The 24,218-nt window shown below is 31.4% G+C and overlaps 2 protein-coding genes across 2 annotated transcripts; one reads left to right on the forward strand and one right to left on the reverse strand.

Annotated features, from left to right (window-relative positions):
* Positions 1-1,484: 1,484 nt before the first annotated feature.
* LOC122583674 (threonine dehydratase 1 biosynthetic, chloroplastic-like) lies at positions 1,485-6,172 on the forward strand. The gene is made up of 6 exons (XM_043756053.1): positions 1,485-1,626; positions 3,856-4,319; positions 4,574-4,753; positions 4,847-5,116; positions 5,214-5,420; positions 5,606-6,172. Exons 1-6 carry the CDS (start codon positions 1,485-1,487, stop codon positions 5,909-5,911), a joined length of 1,569 nt encoding a protein of 522 aa, XP_043611988.1. The 3' UTR covers positions 5,912-6,172.
* Positions 6,173-6,815: 643 nt separating this feature from the next.
* LOC122582679 (uncharacterized protein ycf20) lies at positions 6,816-8,213 on the reverse strand. Its single transcript, XM_043755106.1, has 2 exons — positions 8,144-8,213; positions 6,816-7,433 (listed from the first exon to the last, which is right to left on the reverse strand). Exon 2 carries the CDS (start codon positions 7,411-7,413, stop codon positions 6,955-6,957), a length of 459 nt encoding a protein of 152 aa, XP_043611041.1. The 5' UTR covers positions 7,414-7,433; positions 8,144-8,213; the 3' UTR covers positions 6,816-6,954.
* Between the last annotated feature and the right edge of the window lie 16,005 nt (positions 8,214-24,218).

The raw sequence follows: 24,218 nt of genomic DNA on the forward strand, positions 1-24,218 counted from the left end.
GATATTTTAAAAGATAAATGACTGATAGTGTCATTTAATTATTAATGTTAAAAAGGTAGTGTTGATAAAATTATTTTAAAGAGTGTTATGCATTAATGTTACAACTTTCAACATTTTCAAAAATAAAAAGTTAATTTTTTTATAATATAATATAGATATAGATAATATTAATATTAATAATAAAGATAACAAGATTAACTAACATAAAAAAATCCAAGGAATAACATTTAATCCCAGAAAATAATAGTTTAGAATCTTCATTGTTACGAATCAAAGCGAAGTTTATATATCCATATATTAGAAGTTAGAACAACAATATTTGTATACATTATGTATTACAAAAATCCCAAATACATGTACTTCAAACCCAAAAATTCTATATGCGTATAAGGTATAAATTTGTTGGTTGATGGAATTTGTTTTACTTTTCTTAACTATAATAATAAAGAGAATTGTAAAAAGAAAAAAAAAGTAAGTAAGTAACTGTTCAGTGACGCCTTTCATGGTTTTGAGCCATAATACATCGACGGTGTATGGGGGAGGTTAAGATGTAGGCAGACCTTACCTCTACCTAAGTAGAGAGGCTGCTTCCAGTTTCTACCTAAATGGTAGAAAAGGCCCTCCAACATTTGCATGGGATGAGGATCGAACCCATGACTTCTGTCTCCAGAGGCAATAATGTTTACCACTGATCCAATCATGCTGCTTTGTGAAAACAAAGTATAAAAAAGGAAAAGGTATTCGTGAGAAAGACAAAAAAGATTTATTTATATTAATTACAAATGATGATTTTTGAGAAAATGGCAAACTACATTCGGCAAAAGAGAATCCAGATTATTATGTACGTGAACTTGATTTACTTTTCATGTAATAAAGCACGTGAAGTGATACGAGGTTTTATCTTTTCATAAATTCATGTCTTCTCTGTGAATTATTTCAATTATTAGGATAAGGACTGTGTTTTATATGTCGCAAAAGAAACGAATATCTCGATTAAAACGATTGAAGTAAATGACACAAAAAAAAAGACTAAAGTAAGAACAAGTCCAAAATTGCCTAACTAAACTTCAAATATTATGTGAAGCTGTATAAAGAAAGGTTCATGTACCAAGTTATATGATGTTTTGTGTCTGTTGATGGTTGTTTTTATTGTTTTTGTTGATTTTACTCGATGGCATGAGCTTTGTTGGTGGGTCATATCGTTATAATTGACATGAATCTTTTTACTTCTTTTTTAGTCCTATCAAGTATCAACTAATGTTTCAGGAGAATTTATAATATATAGTATTGATATATTTTAGGTTTGTTTGTCGGTTTTTGTAAAGCCTCTGCCAACCCAGAATCTCTTTCTTTCTCTTCCTCACTGCCACATCAGTTTTTTTCTCTCCTAAATCACCTCTTTCTCAATCACTACCAACCCTACCTCTTCCTCACCCCTTTCTCAACAACCAACCAAGAAAAAAACAAAACAAAAACAATAAAAAATGTATTTGGCCCCACAATCACCACCTTTCTCTCATCCTTCCACTTCGACCCAACGAAGGATGCCCATCGACGAGCCACACGAACAACCCCTGCCAATGGAGTCCTTCGTCGACGAATCTGAGGAAGAGCCAACGATGAGCCGTTGGCATGGGCCTAATGTTTAATTGGCTTCTAGCAACTTGTTACTTGTCATGTTAATATATTTTTTTCGTTCAAAAAAGAAATAATCTAGTAAGGTGAATAAATTGAATAGTGGTTAATCTTAATTAAGTTTAAGTGTATATCCAAGTTCCAAAATTAGGATTTTCCTTTTAGATCGTGCAAAGTTGAAAGTAATTACCATGCCTAACTATGCAAATATTAGTAGTTTTTAGGCAATCAAGGTTCTTGAAGGAAATCGATCATACTATATCTAGGTCTACGTGTTAGCTCGTCACTAGCTATCCAAATTGAAAGTATCTTATTTTATTGTAAAAAAAAAGACTAGCTAAACAAAATCTCACAAATTCTACACTTTTACAAATTGTCCAAACCGAAATAGTTAAGTTGTACACTTATGTGATTTACTCTTAAGCAGTTTAGCATGTAAGTGAGTGAGTCCACATATTTTTTGCTCATATAGGCAGACACTTTCCTAGTTTCCTTATATTTACAGCCACAGGAGTGTCATTGTTAGAAAGGAAAGGATAACAAATTTGGCCATGCTCAATGTTTTAAAAACCGGTATTTTAATCATACTGGTGTGGAAAAAATTTCCGGTATTACCGGTATTATCAGAATTAGCGGGAATACCAGTCGGTACAACTATTTTAATTTGATTTATTGTTGTTATACAAAATTTGTTACAATTTAATAAAAATATTCAAAAAACAATTATAAATCACAAAAAAATAATACCAAATATGTACTTCATGTAACAAAATATAAGGTTTAAAGTTTACAAATAACAAAAACTAACATTAAATTATCATAAAAAAATATTTTAAAAAATTTCAAAAAAAAAAATGAAATTACCGGAAATACCGAAATGGTAATACCAGAAAATACCAGAAATACAGGTCGGTATGAAATAGTGAAAATACCGAAAAAAAACACCGAGATTAAAATATTGGAGTATCCTCAAATACCGATAATACCGGCTGGTATATACCAGTATTTAAAACATTATTTTTACTAATTTAAGAGTGAAAGTATATATTCATATTACATGAGTTAATTACTTTTAGCACTCTATATTGCTAGTCAATATTTAGTTTTAGGAATCGAGAATATTCCATGTACATAGATCCGAAATACCACAAGATTAACAAAAATTTGATTACTATTACAACAAACAATAATGATTATGTTATAATTATTTTAGTTTATCTCCTATTCTATTTTAAAAAATTAAGATTTTTTTTATACTCAAAATACCCCTAGGCTTAAAGATTTCTAATATATTATTATTTTATAAAACAAACTACTAATTCCCTTTTAAACTTTTTATATTAAAAAAAAATCCAAAATACTCTTAACTTTCAACATATTTTCAACTCACGCACTTTACTGACCCATCTATCTTTTTTTTAAAGGTGAATTTCGCTTAAAATTTTGTGTTGTGATTTCATCTAATAAACTTATAACAGTCTTAACAAATTATTTACAACATACATCTCTAAACCGATCTATAACTATTAACTACACGTCTACGCTATTTTTTTCGTTAATAATCTAATCGCTATCGCTTCCACCACCACCGCTGCCGTTATTTATGACATGTCGACACCCATCGTTGCTCCCGCCACCAACCATCGCCTTTACCGCTGCATTGCGTGGATACCCTTCTAGTTTTTTTTTTTTAAAAAAATGATAGGCTGATGTTTAAGTTTAGTCTCTGCAGTTTTGGTTTAGTTTAAGAATATAAGAATTGAATCAAACTAAACTTTAGTCTCCACTCTCTTTCTTTGTCACTTTTAAATTTGCCCGCGCAGTGAAAGTAACATACAGGTTTGAAACATCAACAACTTAAAAAAAATAACTTATTTGTTAAACACCTACTTTAATTAATAGCCAGCAGTCGGTACGTTGGCAAATAGCAACATTATAATATATAGAAGAACATGCGTTTGATACAATGTCATTGATGCATAAGATACATGTAATCCATAAATAATCATCTCTACACATGTTTAAAATACCCATATAACTTAATATTATACATATCAATCATCCAATTTTACCTTAGATTGAATAATAAAATACATAATAGTATTAGTATCCAATTTTACCTTAGATTGAATAGTAAAATACTAATAGCCTAATACTATATATATCATTCATTTTCTAAGATTATAAAAGGTAGCTTATGCTTCACTTTAGTATTATAAGCACAATATTTTCTAACTTCACTTGTATCCCTGGCTTCCTTACAAATAAAAACAACAATGGCAATTGTTCCATGTCCTTGTAACCTATCTACACTACCTCTCAGCCACAACGGCAAGTCCATTAAAGCAAGGCGGCAGGTAATGGTTGCATTCTCTATCACTGCCATGTCGAGATCATCTACCAACTCGTACACTAATAAATCTGTAGTAAGTTATACTACCGCTTCACCAAGGTCCACATTGCCTCAATTCTCTCCAAATTCATTGAAGTATGAACAAGGTAAGGTGGGAGCTGTCCCAGATGGTGTATCTGAGTCGTCGCCAATTAGTGCAATGAAGTACTTGACTGACATATTAACGTCGAAAGTTTATGATGTCGCTGTGGAATCGCCGTTGCAGCATGCTCCAAAACTGTCCGAGAGGTTGGGTGTCGATATATGGTTGAAGAGAGAAGATGCACAACCGGTAAGTAGAACGTACATTATTTTATTTTTGGATTTTGGTCCCCATTGCTTAATGTTGCACGTTGAATTACAAAAGTCCTATTTAATTAACTTCAATAATCATATTATATTTCCTGGTCCCCATCTATGCATATTTTATTAAGTTCGAGTCTCCAACTAATTATATTATAAGCATCGTTGACTCAAAGTGTACATATGGGTTATAGTTCAAATAAAACTGTGGTTTAGCATATTAACTTGTGATTTTGATTGCAGGTTTTCTCATTCAAACTTCGTGGAGCATATAACATGATGGCAAAACTTCCAAAGGAACAGCTCGCACAAGGTGTCATATGTTCTTCAGCTGGTAATCATGCTCAAGGGGTTGCATTAGCAGCCAAGACACTAGGCTGCGATGCAGTGATTGTTATGCCAGTTACTACACCTCGGATCAAGGTTTGGTTTAAATTCATTTAATTTCATGCTATGGAGTAACTGTATTCTCTTTTGGCTAACATTTTTAACCATTCATCTAAATGATGTATTCAGTGGGAGTCGGTTAAAAGATTGGGCGCGACCGTTGTTCTTGAAGGGGACTCGTATGATGAAGCACAAGCATATGCCAAAAGAAGGGGCGTTTTTGAGAATCGAACCTTTGTTCCTCCTTTTGATCACCCAGATGTAATCACTGGTCAAGCAACGGTCGGAATGGAGATTTTGAGACAATTGGATGACCCAATTCATGCCATATTTGTGCCGGTAGGTGGTGGTGGCTTAATAGCTGGTATTGCTGCCTATGCAAAGAGAGTTAGACCAGAGGTACATATTCCTTTTGCAATGTCCATTATAACACATATTTTAGGTAGGTAAAGAGCTCTTTAATCAAATATACTAATTGATAAACCTGTATATACAGATTCGGATTATTGGAGTTGAGCCTGCTGATGCAAATGCAATGGCTTTGTCACTGCACCATGGCCGACGGGTAAAGCTTGATCAAGTAGGCGGCTTTGCAGACGGTGTGGCTGTGAAGGAGGTTGGTGTCGAGCCTTTCCGTCTATGCAGAGAGTTGATAGATGGAATAGTTCTTGTGAGCAATGACGCTATCTGCACATCCATAAAAGTAAGCCTATTCTCCAAGTAGTTCTTGTCAGCAATGACCCGATAAAAAGATATTTTTGCCCAGTTTCAAAACCCGCCTTAGGCCCTTACCCATCCATTTTGCCAACTCTAATTGTGTGCCAATTGAGTATTTCATGCAACCATTATTAATTCTTTTTAGGCTAATATATGTTGTTTGTCTTACAGGACATGTTCGAGGAAAAAAGAAGCATTCTTGAACCCGCAGGTGCTCTTGCCCTTGCTGGTGCAGAAGCATATTGTCGGTACTATAACATTAAAGATGTAAATATTGTGGCCATAACCAGTGGGGCCAATATGAACTTTGATAGATTGAAAATGATAACAGAGCTTGCAAACATTACTAGGTTGCAAGAACCCATGATTACTACTTTCACACCAAATGAGCCAAAAAATATCAATAAGTTCTGCAAACATGTAGGTACACGCCCACTAAAGCCCCACACTAGCTTGCTACAAGTATCTAAGGTATAAGAACAAAAGAGAAAACAAAAGTTTACTCCCAAGCTTCTTGATGTGTTGAGGACTTTTAGCAAGTTGTTTTACAGCAGTAACTTGAGTTCAGGTAGTTGTGTGTTAAACTTACAAGATGTATATATATAACTATTTATGTATTCTGATTGCATTGTAGTAGAAAAATGAGGAAAAAATGTAAAAATCATCATCATATTATTAGTAACTAGCCAAACTGAAGCATTCATGTACTTTTCATCTAATAAAAGAAATTCATTTCTGTATGACTCTGTCTTATATGTTGCTATTGAATTCAAATTATCCTTATATTTACAGTATTTCATCAGCATTCATAGCAATTATCCATTATTATCAGTAATACATTTTAATCTACTAAAATGTAAGCTCCTACTAGGTGACGGGCAAAGGTTGCAATTCCAACCTCTACGTATAAATTAATCGATTTTATTTGTGTTTTATAGTTTCATATGGTCGAGTCAAAAACTAGCTAGAAGGAGATCGGGTCAAATGGGTTGAAAAGCTCCCAAAGTTGGTAGTTCTAACTTATACAACCTCTTAAAACGTAATTTGGACAAAAGTTCAGATTAGTATAGTAATACAAGGATTTACGTAATGCATTAGCTATTTACAGAAGATATTATAGGTAAGCACAACCTGTGATTAAAAAAAACGGCTTATTTAGACTTGAAAGTTGTTTTGACCTACTGCCTAACCCGCTTAACTTAACCATTAGTGTTCGGGCATCAAAATAAACATTTAACTGAAACAGAAACAAGTTACCTTGGGTTTGGATGTTTGGTGGTTGCATACTGCTTCCTGGCCCCAAACGTTGTCAGATTTTGTATTCATAATGAAACTTTCAATAAACTTGTTCACACTTTGTTGCTCTCAAAAGAGTAAAGGCTTAAGAAGAAAAGCTGTTTTTGTAAATATTTATATACATTCCTTTGATCAATATCAGAATGGGTACAACATTGTTTAATCTCTGCGAAAAACATAAGCAGCAGAACTAAACGAACACTTGAAACTTAATGAAGGAACAATCAACTTGCAAGCTTAAAAGCGTCAATAAAGAGACCATAAGTGAAACCCATCTTGAAATTATTGAGCAAGGCAATGGGGAACGTCACCTTAGGTCTACTGTAATAGAACCTGGTGACATACTCAGTAAGAAGCACACAAACAACAGCCGCTATAACATCATTGACACCTAAAGCTCCAAACGACAGTGATATCGTCTGTGCAACATAAAAGCCACCAAGTAGGGATATGCCCCCGAATAGCGCCCTTCTAGACGGGCTTTTGAAGTAGTTTCTTGAAATATCCGGAACAAGCCGAATTAAGTCTATTAGTCGCCTACGTCCTCCTTCAGTATCTTGCACAGCTTTGATTTTCGAAAACTTAAGCAATGATGGCCGTGAAGCAATACTAGAAAACTTTGCCATAGGATTAGAGTTGAATCTTATCAGATCTATTGACGTAAGGCTTGTACAGATCGCCATTCAAACTCAGACGGGCTTCCCTGAAAGAAACAAAGAAACATGGTCAGGTTTGAAAAAACAAATGATCTAAACCTAATAACCAAGCCAAGATACACGAATCAAGCTCCACATTTCGTCTATTTTCATCTGGTAACGACGAAAGTATTAAACTTAACACGTCACAGACAACGATAACCGCTACTAAGTAGAGTTTTATTGAAAGAAAACAGTAAAAATTTATGAAGGAAAAAACACAAGTTGAGTCATGAAACATTGAAACACACACACATGATTCTTTTTCTTTGACTTGTATAGTTGAATTGTATGAATATCGCTGTTTATATCCTAAATATTCACTACTCACTGCCTAATTACAACAAGGGTAACGCAAATTCATACCCTATTGGGTTATTGTTAACAGCTATAAACCAGTTCATTTTTTGTTTAAAAAATCATTTTTTTGAACTAACAAAACAATAATCATAAGTTGGTTGCTAACTATAACCACATATTAGTTGTATGAATTATAACAACTAATTTCTAGAAAAAAATAACTGCTTTATGGTTGTTAATCAGCTATAGCCTTAAACCTAGTGTATTTCAGTTGATTTTATCAGCAATTGGGGATTCAAGATTATATAACGGGTTTTCTAATGATTTAAGAAATCAATAATAAATAAAAACCAAAAACATTATATATATATATACAGAGAGAGATACGAGTAATTAGTAGAGCAGCAAGAGATGGTACCTTAGAATTAGAGTATGAGAAATGAAGATTGATTAGAACTTCAGAAGCAGGTTTTTCTTGTAATAACAAGTTTTGGGCCAACAAACACATATAACTTATTATAACCCGTTTAAGCTTTCAAATTGGGTTTGTTGTCCAGCCCGTTCAATCTGTTAATATAGCCCAAAATGTATAATCCATGAGATTTATTATATTATTACTTAGGGGGAGGGAGCCGAAGGAGAGGGTTGAGGGAGATGGGGGCGAGTTGCGAGAGAGCTTGAGAGCTTCGGCTGCAAGTCCGGCGAGTTGAGCGCGAGCTGGGTCGGGCGAGATGGGAGCTCGCCGAGAGTTGGAGAAGAAAGGGGCCAGAAGTGACAAGTTGGTGAAACTTCTTTTGACCGTTGGAGGACTAAGAGGGGAAGAAAGAGGAAGCCAGGGGCCAGAAGTGACAAGTATATGAAAGTTCTTTATTTTTTTTATTTTCTTATATATTTTACTCATTTAAACTTTCAAAAACACAACACACACTTCATATAAATTCTTAAAATGACATTTTATTATTTAATAGAGTACATTACAACATAATTAAAAGTACTTAACATTACAACATATTGAACACTTATTTTTTTTGTTCGTAAACTGTTTCGGCATTTATGATCAAATGGTTCAAGTTGATGACCGCATCAGCAAGTTCTTCCATAGTTTTTTCAATCTTGTCGATCTTACCCTGCAAATAAGTAAAATATTGACACTCAAGATTAGTACAATGTCCGGTTTATATATAATCGATTTCTTTTTTATACCATTGCCTCTTCGCCTTTAGTTTTCGACCAACGGCAACAAGTTCCTCTTTGAACATTCAGTGGTCGAGGATATGCATTGTGTGTTTTTATTACATGCGTGTGTGTTTTTACTTTTAAAATGTAATGTTTTTAAGTGTTATGTAATATTTGGCTATTAATAAAAGTTATAAATTAAAAAGGGTTAGTTATGTAAAGTTTATAAAGTTAAGGATAAATTATTAAAATGTGAAGAAAAGGTTGGGAGTTTCGGATGCCACTAAAAAAAGGTTGGAGGGTTGAAATGAGGTGGAGTAATTTGATTGGATAAAATTGAGGGTTGAGCTCCGGCTCCCCCCCCCCCCTACCCTACCCTACCCTACAAGTATCTTAGATGGGATATTTTATTTATTGTTAAATTTATTTAAATCTTGGGTCTAAAATATTGTTGTTTATAACCCATAAAATGTTAACTTTATCTTTATGGTTGTGTTTAACAATGTTAATAATTTTTTTTTTTTAATAGAAGTGGTGTATAAGAGTATTGATGAATACATATACGTCATGTCATTTTTAAGTTTAGTTTGCTGGTAATGTTATTGTGCCATATTGTCCATATTCTAATCTTATTTTATTTTACTTTTTTTTTTCTTTTTGAACGACAAACTATGCTACTTATACTTCATAAGTAACTCTGTTTTGAATGAAACCCAACACTTCACAAAAATACTTGAATATAGCCTACTCTTTGAACCCAGATGGAAGACCCATCATACAAGTACCTTATCAACCCCATTGGTAATTATTGGTAAAAAAAAAAAATTTTTATTGAAGCAACATGATTTGGATCATTGGTAAACAATATGGCCTTTGGAGACAAAAGCAAAAATGTTAATCACTTGATCTAGACCATATTACTTCACTTGGAAAAAAAAAAAGTTGAAATTGTTCTATGGATTTTAATCAATTATTAATCAACTAGGACCGTACCTACATATTGTGAGAAAATGTATAATTTTAACCAAGGGTGGAGCTAGTAGGGGGACTAGGGGTGCTTATCCCCCGTAACCATTCATGCATTCAATTGCAAGGTTGGTTCATAGCCAACTAATACAAAGGTCTTTTTGAAGCAAATCACCCCCAATTTATAAATGTTTGATTTCTAGCTATGACTATTCAAGTAAAATCTTTATATTTGGTCCATAAAAATAAACCATTGTAATAAAATTATATTTTCCTAACATTTTATTTAATTGTTATGTCTTTCACATTATATTGTATACAACGATCGGAAAAGAAATACGGTTGAGTCCCCTCAACGTAAAATCATGGTTCCGTCTCTGATTTTAACATAGATACAAAACTAATTACCATAGTTATACGGAATACGGTACATATATCAAATAGTTTCGTTGCAAAAGAGACGTTATTTACAAATTTTGGTCACTCTTGTATTCACATCACTTTAAGGCTGCCATTAAACATCAGAACTTAAAAGTTATCATTAACTCAAATACTGATAACATGTCAAATTTTTAACTTGGTAGTAGAAATATGTGTTGGAGACTTGGAGTTTATTTTTTGTCATCAAATATTATCATAAGCTTGTCCCGATATTTCGTGGAATTCTTACCCATAATGTTTATTTATATAATGTAAATATAAGTTGGGTGAAGCCCCTCACATACTTTTTTTTAAATCATAAAAATGATAGAGGGTCAAATATTTATTCAAAATATTAAAATATTGGTATTTAAGGGGTTTTTTTCAAGTTGATTGCATAACAGTTTTATATTCACTTTTCTCCTTATATAATATAAATATATGGGTTTTGCAAATGATTGTATTATGTGTTCATTAATCATAAGATTGGCGTATCTTTATTATTCATATAATATTATAACAGAAAGATCTGTTAAATATCAATTAAATTGTTGAGTAAAAAATAAGTAAACGGGTAAAAAGTCAACTAGCTTTTACTCGCCATTTACTGATTTTCTTGAAAGCTACAAAGATATATAGTGAAATGACGGTGAATAAAAACAAAAATCGTTAGAGCTTGACGTCGTGAGTGACACGACCAAGACCGGGGTTCTCCACCCAACAACAAATTAGGTACTAGTCTTATTATCTTACAATATACGGATTATATATATCACACGATTAATTTTATTATATGAAAAGTGAAATTAAACAGAATAAAAATGAATCTCTCTCTACTTATAAGTGAGAAGATGAAGCTTATGTGTATTATGATGAAGCCATCCATGTCATTTATAATCTTACATGTTACTAGCATTGCTTATGCATGTGTCCTAATTTAACTACCGTTCATCATTTGCATTTTGGAATCAAATGTTTAATGTGTGAATGTTAAAATTTTGAAATTTAATATACTATTTCAATTGTTATTGTTATTTAAAAAATTAAAATATTGAAATAGTCAAACATTAGAACTAGAATATGAATCACGCATGATTTTCTCACTTCCTTTCATTTTCATGTTTTATTTTTTTGAGCTCATCTCATTCATAAAAAAAAATGAAAAATAAAAATAGGTTGATAGAGAATTTTTTAATCTCATGTACCAAATTAATATCCACGTAACCTCATAGTATAAAGTAATTCAACTAATTCAGTTTCAAAATTGAACTCAATTAAGTTACTCTTAGAAAGCGACTCTTCTACGGAGAGTTAATTGGTTTTCATCCCCAATCAATAATTATTATACAATTTAAAACGTGTGTATGTTAGCGATCATGATGATATGTTTGTTTGTTTGGGGCTGAATGCTAGCAATCAGTCTGCTGGATGCTTTCATTTGTGCTGCTTTAGTTTAAATAAGTTACTATTTAATTTTATATGTACGTGAATAGGTGAATTATTACTTTTCACTACAAATCGTTTTTTATGAATATTGCATTAATTTTACCTAAGTATTGCATAAAATTGTTGAAATCGTACAGCACTAATAACCTCTAGTATATTAAGCATGTACATGGTTGATACCACTTCATATATGGTTTTTAACTACTTAAATGTAACGTGAACTACATTGTATCGAATAAACAGATAGTTTGAAATGCGTTTGGTATGATGTTGGGAGAAAACAAAGACAAATACGATGACGACAAAGACGAAGAGTAGTTTATTACTATGTTATAATCACTACAAACACTACAACAAAAATATCAATTGCTCACAATTATTTCCTCGCATTTCTAAAAAGTGTGAAAAAATATGTTAATTTGTTCACATTTAAAATTGTATAAAAAAAATTCACACTTAGAAGTGTGAAAAAATTAATAAAGTCATACTTTATTCACAAGCATAAATGTATAAACAAAATGTTCACACTTAAAAGTGTGAAAAAATGTCAAAATTTTTCACAGTTAAAAGTGTGAGAGCTAATTTGTCACACTCAAATTCCTCGCACATCCTTTTGTGTGAGAAAATTTGGTGTCACAAATTACTTCCACACTTTTAAGTGTGAACAATTATATATTTTTGCACACTTGAAAATGTGAACTTTTTGTTTCCACATATATAATTGTGAAAAAATTTTGATTTTTTAACTTTATTCACACTTTTAAATGTGAGTTCTTTTTACACATTTATAAGTGTGAACAAATTAACAATTTTTTTAACATTTTTAAAAAATACGAAGAAATTAGTGTTAAGATATAACATATTTGTTGTGGTGAAACAATATTGCATTTGTTCACACTTTTAGGTGAGTGTAAACAAATTAAAAAATTTGTCACACTTTTTAGTGTGTAGAAATATATTGAATTAAAAGTGTGGAAATTTCTTCACACTAAAAAATGTGTAGAAATAAAAGTGTGTAGAAATTTCCATACACTTTTAATTCAATATATTTCTACACACTAAAAAGCGTGACAAAATTTTTAATTTGTTCATACTCACCTAAAAGTGTAAACAAATGCAATATGATTTGTAGTGAATTAATATTTATTTAATTAATGTAATGTTTTCTTATAAGTGTAATGTTTATTTTTATTAACGTCATATTTTTATTTTATTTATTTGTATTTTTATCATTATGTTTAGTTGTAAAAGATAAAATGACGGAGGAAGTGAATATATATATACCAATAGTAGAATTGTGTCATACGATTGTCAGTTTAAAAGTATTGTCGTGACGTTAGCCGTTAGGCTAAAACAACTTACAAAAGAAATGAAAAGGGCATATTGAAAGATATGTAATAAGCATGGACTAACAATGAAAAGGGTTTTCAGTTTTGCTCATGGCATGTCATTTTTTTGGCGTTGTTTTGGAATATTCCTTATGTTTTTAGTAGTCGTCGGTATGTTGCGTATTTGTCTTGTACCATTAGAACTTAGTATGTTCTTTCAACGTATTTTGTTTGTTGGATCATGCTTTGTACTCGTTAGTTTTTGACTAGCTCTTATTTTAATAAATTTTTAATTGTTGTTCAAAAAAAAACAATGAGATTGGTAGCTCGTTAGAAAGTTCTTTAACATTGAGTGATTTTATTTCGATACAAGTCTCATTTTTCATATTCTTAAAAATGGATTGATAACTTTTTTTTTCCCCAGTAATCCTAGATATTATCTCAAGCATCCGTGATTTGTATTATTTAATAATAACGTGATTTGTATTATTTAATAATAATAATTAAATAGTTTGTCATTTTTGAAACATAAAAGGTAAACATACATTAAAGTTGGACTGGAATTTGAACAGGCACCAAAAGTAAAGTTGTTCATGTGAGATTGGACTGGAATTTGAACAGGCACCAAAAGTAAAGTTGTTCATGTGAGATATGATTTAAAAGGTTGTGTTAACAAAAGTGGCTCGTTCCTGTTTTTGGATTGCAAGTAACAATAGAAAATATTAAAAAAGTAAATGTATAAATGGACATATTAAGCAATAAGCCAAACTTAAACGAAATAAAGTCGTTTGGCATGAGAGGTGGCATGCAATCAGGGAACATACCACCATGACTCCCTAAATACCTTTGAAGTCACAAATTTATTGCATACAATAGGGAGATAGGAATTTTTTGTGGTTGGTACGTAAAATTAGGCATAAAACCCCTTATATTTTATTATTTTAATCAATAAATATACATAGGATCCAACCATTTATTTATTATAAAATAAATATTAAAAAATAAGTATTTGATAAATACTCTACTTAAACATAAATACAAGACAACCACATATTGTTATTTTTTATGCAATATAAAGAAAATAGTTTACCGTAACATGTAATGTACTGGTTGTACTATAATTTCAATTTCAAACGATCGAGTATGTTTGAAGAAATGTTATTTTTCACAAGATTTTCATATTTTCTTTCAAAGAAAATTGACTTCATATTGTGGTAATGCAGTTACCATAGTGTATTAGTGTATATATTTATACTACTATATAAAAATTTTACCTTCGTGTTAAAAAAGTTAAGATTTTTGGGATATGTGTGAAATTACCATTTTACTTTTAATGAATTAACTTACACAGTCATTCCATTATCTTCTAAAAGATATCCATTACGGCACTACTCCTTTAAATCAAATATCTTTGTATCAAATACATATACCACTAGACGCATCTGCCGCCACTAACAGCCGCCACCGCTGTCACCATCCGCCATCGCCATCGTATTGCGCTGGTTGAATGCTCGTCTTATCTTATGTTGATGGTTGCTCAAAATAAGATTATACAACCAAGGTTATTCATCTAATGATAAATAATAAATGGGTGATGAACTGATGATATTCATATAACAGTTTTTATTCATCTACAACAAATACATGTATATTAATATATAATATACAACCATTTTTACTAAAAATAATAGACCTCCCTTTTGAAAATTACAGGGTGAAGTGTCAGAAATATTCTTCATTAAAACAACATCCTAAATACGATATACTCTCACTCTAAATGGAATAGGTACATTATCAGTCTCTAAAAAATAACTATATTAACCATTATACTAATTATATTTACTTCAATAGCCTACACTAATTGTCGTAACTACCATCAATCGCATTGTTGTCATTGTCGCTGAATTTCGCAGACATGATGCTAGTAGATGGATAAAAAATATTGTAGATATCACTATCCATAATAAATACGAAGTAAGAAAATAGTGGAAAAATGAAAAGAGGAATCGGGAACGAGAGGTGTGAGCGTGAGCCGCTGCAACTGGATTCCACATTTTCAAAAGTCAACATTATATCTTTTATAATATCCGATATGTTTTAGAATAAAAATGATATTTTATCTTTTATTTTATTTTCTATACAAACATCTTGTACATAAAACAAGAAAAGTGAGATTAAAACGTTTAAAATTAGTATGAAATACTCAAATACATATCGACATCTCAATATTTAAAAAAAAATGATTTTCGGTAAAATTTGTGGATAGATATAACAATTCACTTTTCAGAACGAGTACTGGACTACTAGAGTAAAACCATTTTTCTAAAATTTTATCCGTGTGATTATTAATAATTTTCAAATGTATTTTTTTTTTTGAACAGTTGATAAAAAAAATTTTATTTATGTAAAAACTAGCAAAGTGCTAGTGAGATTTACATCAGAGGAGGAAGTAGAATACAAAGGCAACAAAAGCAATAGAAAAAAAAAAAACAGGAACTAAAATTTAAAACTACTCCACTGACTCCATTCAATCTTGGGGTGCTTCATTCTGTTCGAAATCCAAAGGAAGGTGGTGGACTTGAGCTCCTTTTTTGCATATCTCATTGAAGGTTCTTTTCCGGAGAAAATACAGTCATTTCGAGTCTTCCAAATTATCCAAACATAGGCAATGATAATGAGGTGGAGGAGCTTAAATTTCTTGGGGTCAATTAGGGGTTCTTGTGTAGCTGAAATAAATCTCTCAACAGGGTAGGCATAACCAGTGGGAGTTTACACCATAACAAGATGAAAGACCATAGTTCCGTAGCAAAAGGGCATTCAAGAGATGTGATGTTGTTTCTTCATGATGAGAACATAGTGGGCAGGAGGGTGAGCTCGACAAGATGTTTCTTTGGAAAAGCATATCTTTGGTAGGTAGTCGGTTCATCTCCAATTTCTAGGCAAGCACATTGGACTTTAAGGGAGCTATTTTGTTCCAAGGGAAAGCCTAATTTTTCTGTCCAAAGGAGGTAGATTGTAAGTATTTTCTCATTGCCTGAACAGTTTAAGGGTGTGACGGATTAGGGGCCCAGATCCATTTATCTTTTCGATCAGTGAGGTCGAATCCATGAATTCGCGTGAGAAGAGCCAGGAGCTGCTGGAGTTCGTCAGGTGTGGGTGGTGGTTTCAACCAATTCCATTCCCATTGAGAGATCAAACTTGTAACCTTAAAATTTCAAAACCAACATCTTAAAACACATTCCAGAGATTGACAACAACTACATAGACACATTTAAACATAATTACAACATTATCTTGTTTCAAATCGCATGAACACCATCAATGGGTCAATTACCCATTTTGACACTATTTTCGCCCAAAGTGTAACTTCACAAACTTTCTAAGAACTTTACACCTGATCAATTTCATTTTTTTAACAAAAATATGACCATCAACTCAAAATGTACCAAGAGCCATGAGGACGGGGATTTCTAAGGCGCCTCTAAACCAAAAGTTGTCATTCAACCAAGAATGACCTAATACCTTCAAGTCTTGCAAAAACCAACTTCAAGCTCTAAACAACTCTTTCCAATCAACAACACTAATTCCTTCTTCCGGAACTACCTATAAAAGGGGAAACAACTAAAAATATAAGCAAATGCTTAGTGAATATACTTGCATACATTTACAAATATGAAGGAGGGCAAAGTACAAGGACTTTTACATGTAACCTATGACACCGTCATGTCACATTTACATGTTCACCTTGCACACTAACAACACATATATGGATCCATATAAGCTAAACAATCATAACAATCACATCTATCGGGATTCTTAGGCCCCGGAGGTTCTTAGGCCTCATATCATATCAACTATCGGGATTCTTAGACCCCGGAGGTTCTTAAGCCTCATAATCACAATGCCCCACATGGGCTCATGCCACATCAATTACCACACATGGATAAATAAACTTCAACATGAAGTGGTCAAATACCACCCATGGACAAAGGACTTCAACATGATGCGGTCAATTGATCCAACATATACATAAAGGTATGCAAATATACTCATCTCCTCCGCTACTCGAACAATAAAGCTAAAACGATAATGCACAACAAGCTTCAACCTATAATCAACACATAAAAGTGCATAAGCTTATGTTCACAACATGACTAGCTCAACCTAGCCATTCTCTATCACTAGCCTTTTCTAAACCCAAAACCCAACCCATTTGTCATTGAGTTACTTTCATCTTTAACAATAACATTAGGTAGTTCAACCTACCATTTTCATCCACATTTCGATGACTAGTAAAAATTTATCCTTTCTCATTAAATAAAATTTCCACATGAACTTATCAATTTCATAATCAAACGCATCACATAGCTCAATGACAACTAGGTTAACTAAGGAATTGGGAAAAATTAACCATAACTCATATTCTAGCAAAAACCCCCAATTTGGTTCACTCCATGAACCCTAATTTTAAGAGAAAGATGAAAACTAATTAAGGGGAAATCAATACCTCAACAACAACAAGCTAATTCAAGACTTTAAATTTGAAAATCCTTCTTCCCTTTTTTCTTGAAATTTTCGGCCACCACCACCCTTCACCACAAACCCTAACTTTTAAATTCTTGAATGAAGACTATAGATGGTGATGATTATTATTGTGATTTCTATCTTTTACTTGGATGAAGTAATCTTTGATTTTAAAAGAAAATGAGAAGGGATGTATGAAGGGAAGAAGATGAATAGAAGTGGGAAATGACTCATAATCAAATAGATGGCTGGCACTTCTAGGGGATGCCACGACCCAATTCTCAATTTGTGGGTATTTTACCCGCTATCCGCTAAAATTCCAACTAAATTAATCCCATATCTAAAAATAAAACAGTAGAAAATTAATTCAATGTCAAAAACTATAAAAAGGGATTAATTTCTTTTACCTTAAAATTTTTAGGGTGTTACAAATATTTAGTTATTTACTCTATCATTTGATTCAACGTAAATTATTAATCATGTTATATAGGTGAATTTTCAAGCTCATGATGTATTTCCTATCTATGACTTCTGTTGGATGAAATTATTAATCATGCTATATAGGTGAATTTTCAAGCTCATGATGTATTTCCTATCTATGACTTATGTTGGATGAAATTATTAATCATGCTATATAGGTGAATTTTCAAGCTCATGATGTATTTCCTATCTATGACTTCTGTTGGATGAAATTCATAGTAATGAATATCATCTTGATCATTTTAATCTGGTAATTAACATGTCTACAATACTTACTCGTCGTTTTGATTTCACGTATCTTTTTTTTTCCTATAGGAGATTCTCGATGTTGATGATGAAATCCCAATTCAGAGAATTAAACGAAGCCAAGAAAGATCAAATCAATGTCAAAACTAAAATTGGACGAAACATCTGTTCGTTGAAGATGATGAAGAAATGTTTACATGTCATTTATTTCATTTTTATAAAATATCTTTTTTGGTTTACTTATTCTAATATCTATGTTTTGAAGTTTAGTTTTATAGGTCGGACGTCAATCATTTACTTCGAAGTGTTCTATGTTAAGTTGACTTCCTTTAAGGATTTAATCAACTTTTTTTTCTTCATTATGTTATATTGTTGCATGATATTATCGAAACATGATGCATTTGATGTTGTTTTGAGAGCAAATAAGTACGATCGTTTATTAGACTAATTTGATCATTGGCATATATATTCAATATATTGGGTAGAATGTTTAAGGTAAATTATATATGTTTTGTTATTCATTCACTAACTACTCATCTGCTCATCACATAATCATTAAATATAAAAAATTTTATATAATGAGAATTTAACCATATGCATAACACATCATAATCTCACTTTGTGTCATTCTAAATTTCATATTTACATTATATGATCATTAAATATAAAAAATTTATTATTTGGATTACTTATATTTATTAAAATAAAATGTGCAAATTTGATGAACATCCTTATTTGTACATGTTGAATACGAGTTTAAAAAATAAATATTAAAATGTACAATTTCATGAATCATCGATACTTTAAAATACTTTTTTACATCTTAAATGAAAACTCAAAGTTTTATTTACTTTCATTTGGGTTATGGTGGAGGCAAAGAGGTTTGCCGAGTTGCAGAGGCAAAAAAGAATGGAGGCACATGGAACCGTGAAAGCTTCTTTGGCCTCTTTCGCTTTATAATGTTAATGCGGAAATGTGAATAACCACCCGTTTATTCATTAGGTCATCTTCAATATTAAAAAAATAAGTAAATACAAATGAGACTCTCATCAAGCTAAAACATTTACATAAAATTTTAACCTTAAAGATTCATAGTTTTATTACATCATCAATTTTTCATTTCCTATTTGAGACTTATATTTCTTACGAGTAAGTTTATTAAAATTATTAATAATAAATTTTAAGTAGTTACATATAACCATGTAAAAGCTTTAAATTATATGATAACTTATAACCTTAAAAATTTCCATGTCAGACATGACGTGGGACAACGATGATGGTAATTGTGGTGATTGGTGGTGGTGATGATGATGCTAACGGCAACAAGTGGTTGTGGTGGTCATGATGGTAGCCACGACGAGTGGTGGTGAATGGTGATGGCTGTGGCGTCGAGTAATGTAGGTTGTAGCGATACCGGGTGGGGATAGTAGCTTAGGAAGCGAATGGTGATGATGGCAGTGCCGGTGGGTAGTGTAGATATTGATATGAAAAGGGTTATTTTAGTTTTTTTTTATGAGTTAATAGATATTTTAAATTATTTTATTAAATATGTTTTCGATAGATTATGTATCTTAAGTGGTAGGTATATTGAATATTGTGACATTTTAGGTACATCAAATCTGATATAAGAGTTTTTGCTGTTCAAAAAAAAAGAAGAAAAAAATCAGATATAAGAGTAAGGGGGTTTGGGTTGATTTTATGGTAGTATAGATATATAAGTATGAAAACCACATAAAATCTTGTAGTTTTTTATTAAATGTGGAAGATCATGATGAAAACCTATGTAATTAAGTTAAAATTACATCGGTGAGTCTGAATCTTAATTTAATCATCGGTGATAAGACAACTAAACATATGCAAGTAAAATAAAAACGTACTTGATATGTAAGTGTAACCCGAGCTACGCACGAGTATTGTTCTAGTTATAGTAAGTAATGGTCATATGTGAAATGATTAAGTGAAAACTAAAATAATAATGAGAATAGTACGAATCGTTAAAAAACCATCTTTAAGGCCTTCGCCCTTAGAGTTAAGAGCTAGCCCATATTGTATCCAACTGTCATCATCTCTTAGATCGTCGCTCATCAAATTCATATTATTCTAATATGTGTGCGGTGCCAACCCTTTAGAACGGATAAGGGCAACGCCCGTACCATATCCATACGTTTTCAACCCATTTTTTTTATAAAAATTTTCATTTTTTATTTTTTTATTATTATTATTTTTTTTGGAATGGGTTTTTGTTAAAAGAAAATTAAAAGATAAAAAAAACAAAAAAATAAAGTTTTAAAAATTATAAACTAAAAAACCACACTAAAAAGGAGAAATAGAAAAGAAAACTAGTGATTATCACAGTTTTCACCCATAATTTAATTCTCACGTTAACCTTACCCATATCATATATCTTAAAGGTTTGGAACACAAGAGTATTAGTAATTAATGGTGATACTTTTTTTTTTTAAGTTAGAAAGGTCAGAGCGTGTTCGTCTCACTTATCGGCCGCTACGTCTTTTGGGTAGGATGTCATTCGAATTTTTAGAAACCACGGAGTGATGAAAACATCATATTAATCTGCCAAACGACACAACAATTAATAGAAGTAAACCTTGTCTCCTCAGGATTCGAACTTAGGTCTCTCAAGACCCAAGACCCTCATGGGAGGACTGTAATACCAGTGAGATTTTACTTCAATGATTAATGGTCATACTACCACATCAAGGCAGTGTGTTGCAGAACAATCATTACAACAAATATGTCATTTTCTCACACTTCTTTTTTCATACTTTTAAAAAGTGTGAAAATTTTTGTTAATTTAATCACATTTAAAAGTGTGTAAAAATAATTTTTTTTTAAAAGTGTGAAGAAATTTAAGAAATCACAATATTTTACACACTTATACATATGCAAAAGAAAAGTTCACACTTTCAAGTGTGTAAAAATATATCAATTGTTCACACTTAAGAGTGTGAAAGTTAATTTGTAACACATTTTTTTCACACATGGAGAGTATGAAGAAATCATGTGTTACAAATTGACTTTCACACTTTTAAGTGTGAAAATATTTGACAATTGTTCACACTTTTAAGTGTTAACATTTTGTTTACACATTTATAAGTGTGAAAAATTATAACTTTTGAAATTTATTTACTTTTTAAGTGTAATTTTTTTCTACATATTTTTATATGTGATTAAATTCATAAACTTTTTCACATTTTTGTAAGGGAAAAATCCATAAAAAGATAACCTATTTACACAAATTTCTTATTAAAGGTAACCTATTTTGTTTTCGTCTATTTAAAAGACTCTATTTTCAAATTTTTCCTAATAAAGGGTATCTCGTTAGTCTTTAACGGATGACGCCCGTTAAGTGTCACGTCACTGATGTCACGTCATCAAATTTGCCCTGAAATTAACCCTCCAAAATTTGTTCGATTAAACAGAACGAATATAAGTTAGTCAAAGTCAACTGCCACACCAGCAAATGTGATGACGTGGCATCAGAAACGTGGCACTTAACTGGCGTCGTCTGTTAAAAACTAATGAGATACCCTTTATTAGAAAATTTTTGAAAATATGGTCTTTTAAATAGACGAAAACAAAATAAGTTATTTTTAATAGAAAATTTATGTAAATATCTTACCTTTTTATGAATTTTTCCCTTTTTTAATAAAGTGTGAACAAAGAAAAAAAAAAAATTTTTTTTAAAATCACACACGACATTTATAACCAAATTATTTTTGTAACAAATAAATAAAAAGTTTATACCTCATAAAAACCTAACACCTGATAAAAAAAATATAATAAAAAAAGACATATAATTTGCTATGATCCAACGACCCAACCATCTTGATTTTTTTGAGGGTATACTAGTCAACACATGTTATATCCACCCATGCCGTCATATCTAAATCTACTACTGTCTAAAAATTCTACTTAAGAATTTAAGATATTGCTTAAAACGCGTTATAGATAAACATATAATATTAGTACAATACAAAGTTTTAACGGAGAATTTCATATATACCCAATATTAACACCTTAATTATATATATATCCAATCAAAACCTATAATTACATATTTTCCCAACTTTGAATAAGATTCTATCATATCTATCCACAAGTTCTCTAGATCATTATATTAGTACACAGACTTAACAACGCTCCAAAATCTGAGTCTAGCCTTATGGTGTCTCACTACTCAGTGATCAACATTAGCTATAAACAGATGGAGATAAAATTAATCACAAACAGAGTAATTGACCATGAAACACATTAAACAAGCATAAAACATTGAAGCATATAAACTATCATTAAACAAGATGGGTGCTCTTAAAACGGGTTAATGCAAGTACACGATGATGTGTTAAACCAAATTTAGATAACTTTGGATTTAAGTTTCTAAAACAAAAGTAAAACTCACAAACTACAGCTACTATACATCTTCAATGTTTTGCCGTTCAAAAAGAAAAGAAAATAAAAAAATAAATATTGAAATACATCTTCAATGGAAGCTTTACCAACTATCATTATTTCAAACTATGTATTATGGAAACAAAACCCAGCCATTAAGGTACATCTCTAATTCCACCAAGTTATCAAGAAAGAAGAACAAACTGTTTAAAAGACAACATAATTGATGATTTGGATAGATATGATAGACTCTTACTTAAAATTGGGGAAATTTGTAATTATTAAGTTTAGTTGGGTATATATGTAATTAAGGTGTTAATATTGGGTATATATGAAATTCTCTCAAGTTTTAATACAAAATAGAATAAAAAGTAAAAATATATTATTGTGTCTTTATTTTTACAATAATCTTTATGTTTTTTTTTTTAGAAAATGTCACAGAAGGTCCATGTGGTAGGTCATATTCACATTTTGAGCCCTATGTTTTTTTTTCATTGCAAACTATCCTTGGCAGTAACATTTGTTAGTTTTGGTTGTTTAAACCTCTCACATGCATACCATGTGAGGGTATAATCGTCATTTCTCCAACTATAAGGACTATATGTAATAATAGAAAACTTTTAATAAATAAGTGTATTATCTATCTATATCTATTTATATCTCTTCTCTATTGTTTAGTAAAAATATCCTAAACAAAACACACATCCACTAAAAACTACAATCCAAACACACCTAATCCTTTCACCACCACCATCTGCATCAAAATCAAGAAAAATTGTTCCATTGTTGAATACGGGGCTAAATAATACTAATAATACTAATATTTTCAAATTCGAATATGTATGATGTATGCATATGGCAAATCGGAAAGTAACACAAACTGGAAACATATTTGATAACATATTCACTTCCTTATTTTAAATGTCATCTTCATCAGCAGCAGTAGCAAAAGAACAAGGTTATGTGAACTGTGAAAGTCGTCGATTATGGAGGACATTTACAGAGATGGTGTACGAGCTCGAACGGGTGTGTGAGACTTTGATTTGAAAAGCCTATTCACTGGACGACCGACGGGTGAACTGTGAAAGTCGTCCTTTATCTTTTTTTTTGGATCCACCATCCTTTTTCGATTGTTTATCCGATTTCTTATTTTTCAAAAACCCAAAGGGCTATACGGGTTGGTGGATGGCAACTGCAGTGAGGGATGGGAGGTTGATGGCGTGCAGCGTTCAGATGCTATAAGTTTTAGAAGATATGAAAAAGTATGTTGATGGTATTTTGCTTGATCGTGAAAATGACTAAAGCAAGAAATTTGATTCGTTTTATGAAGAAAAAAGATAAAGTAACAAAATATATATGAGAATTGCGTGAGATTGAATCTCTTTGTTTAAGTAGATCAATATAAAGATATTCTATCTATACTTCATTAATAAGTAAATTACCCCACTCCCATTTTAACACCTCTATCTTTAAAATGTCTTTTATGCCCTCATAATT

This window comes from Erigeron canadensis, chromosome 9 (genome assembly GCF_010389155.1).
Source record: "Erigeron canadensis isolate Cc75 chromosome 9, C_canadensis_v1, whole genome shotgun sequence".
Classification (NCBI taxonomy): Eukaryota; Viridiplantae; Streptophyta; class Magnoliopsida; order Asterales; family Asteraceae; genus Erigeron; species Erigeron canadensis.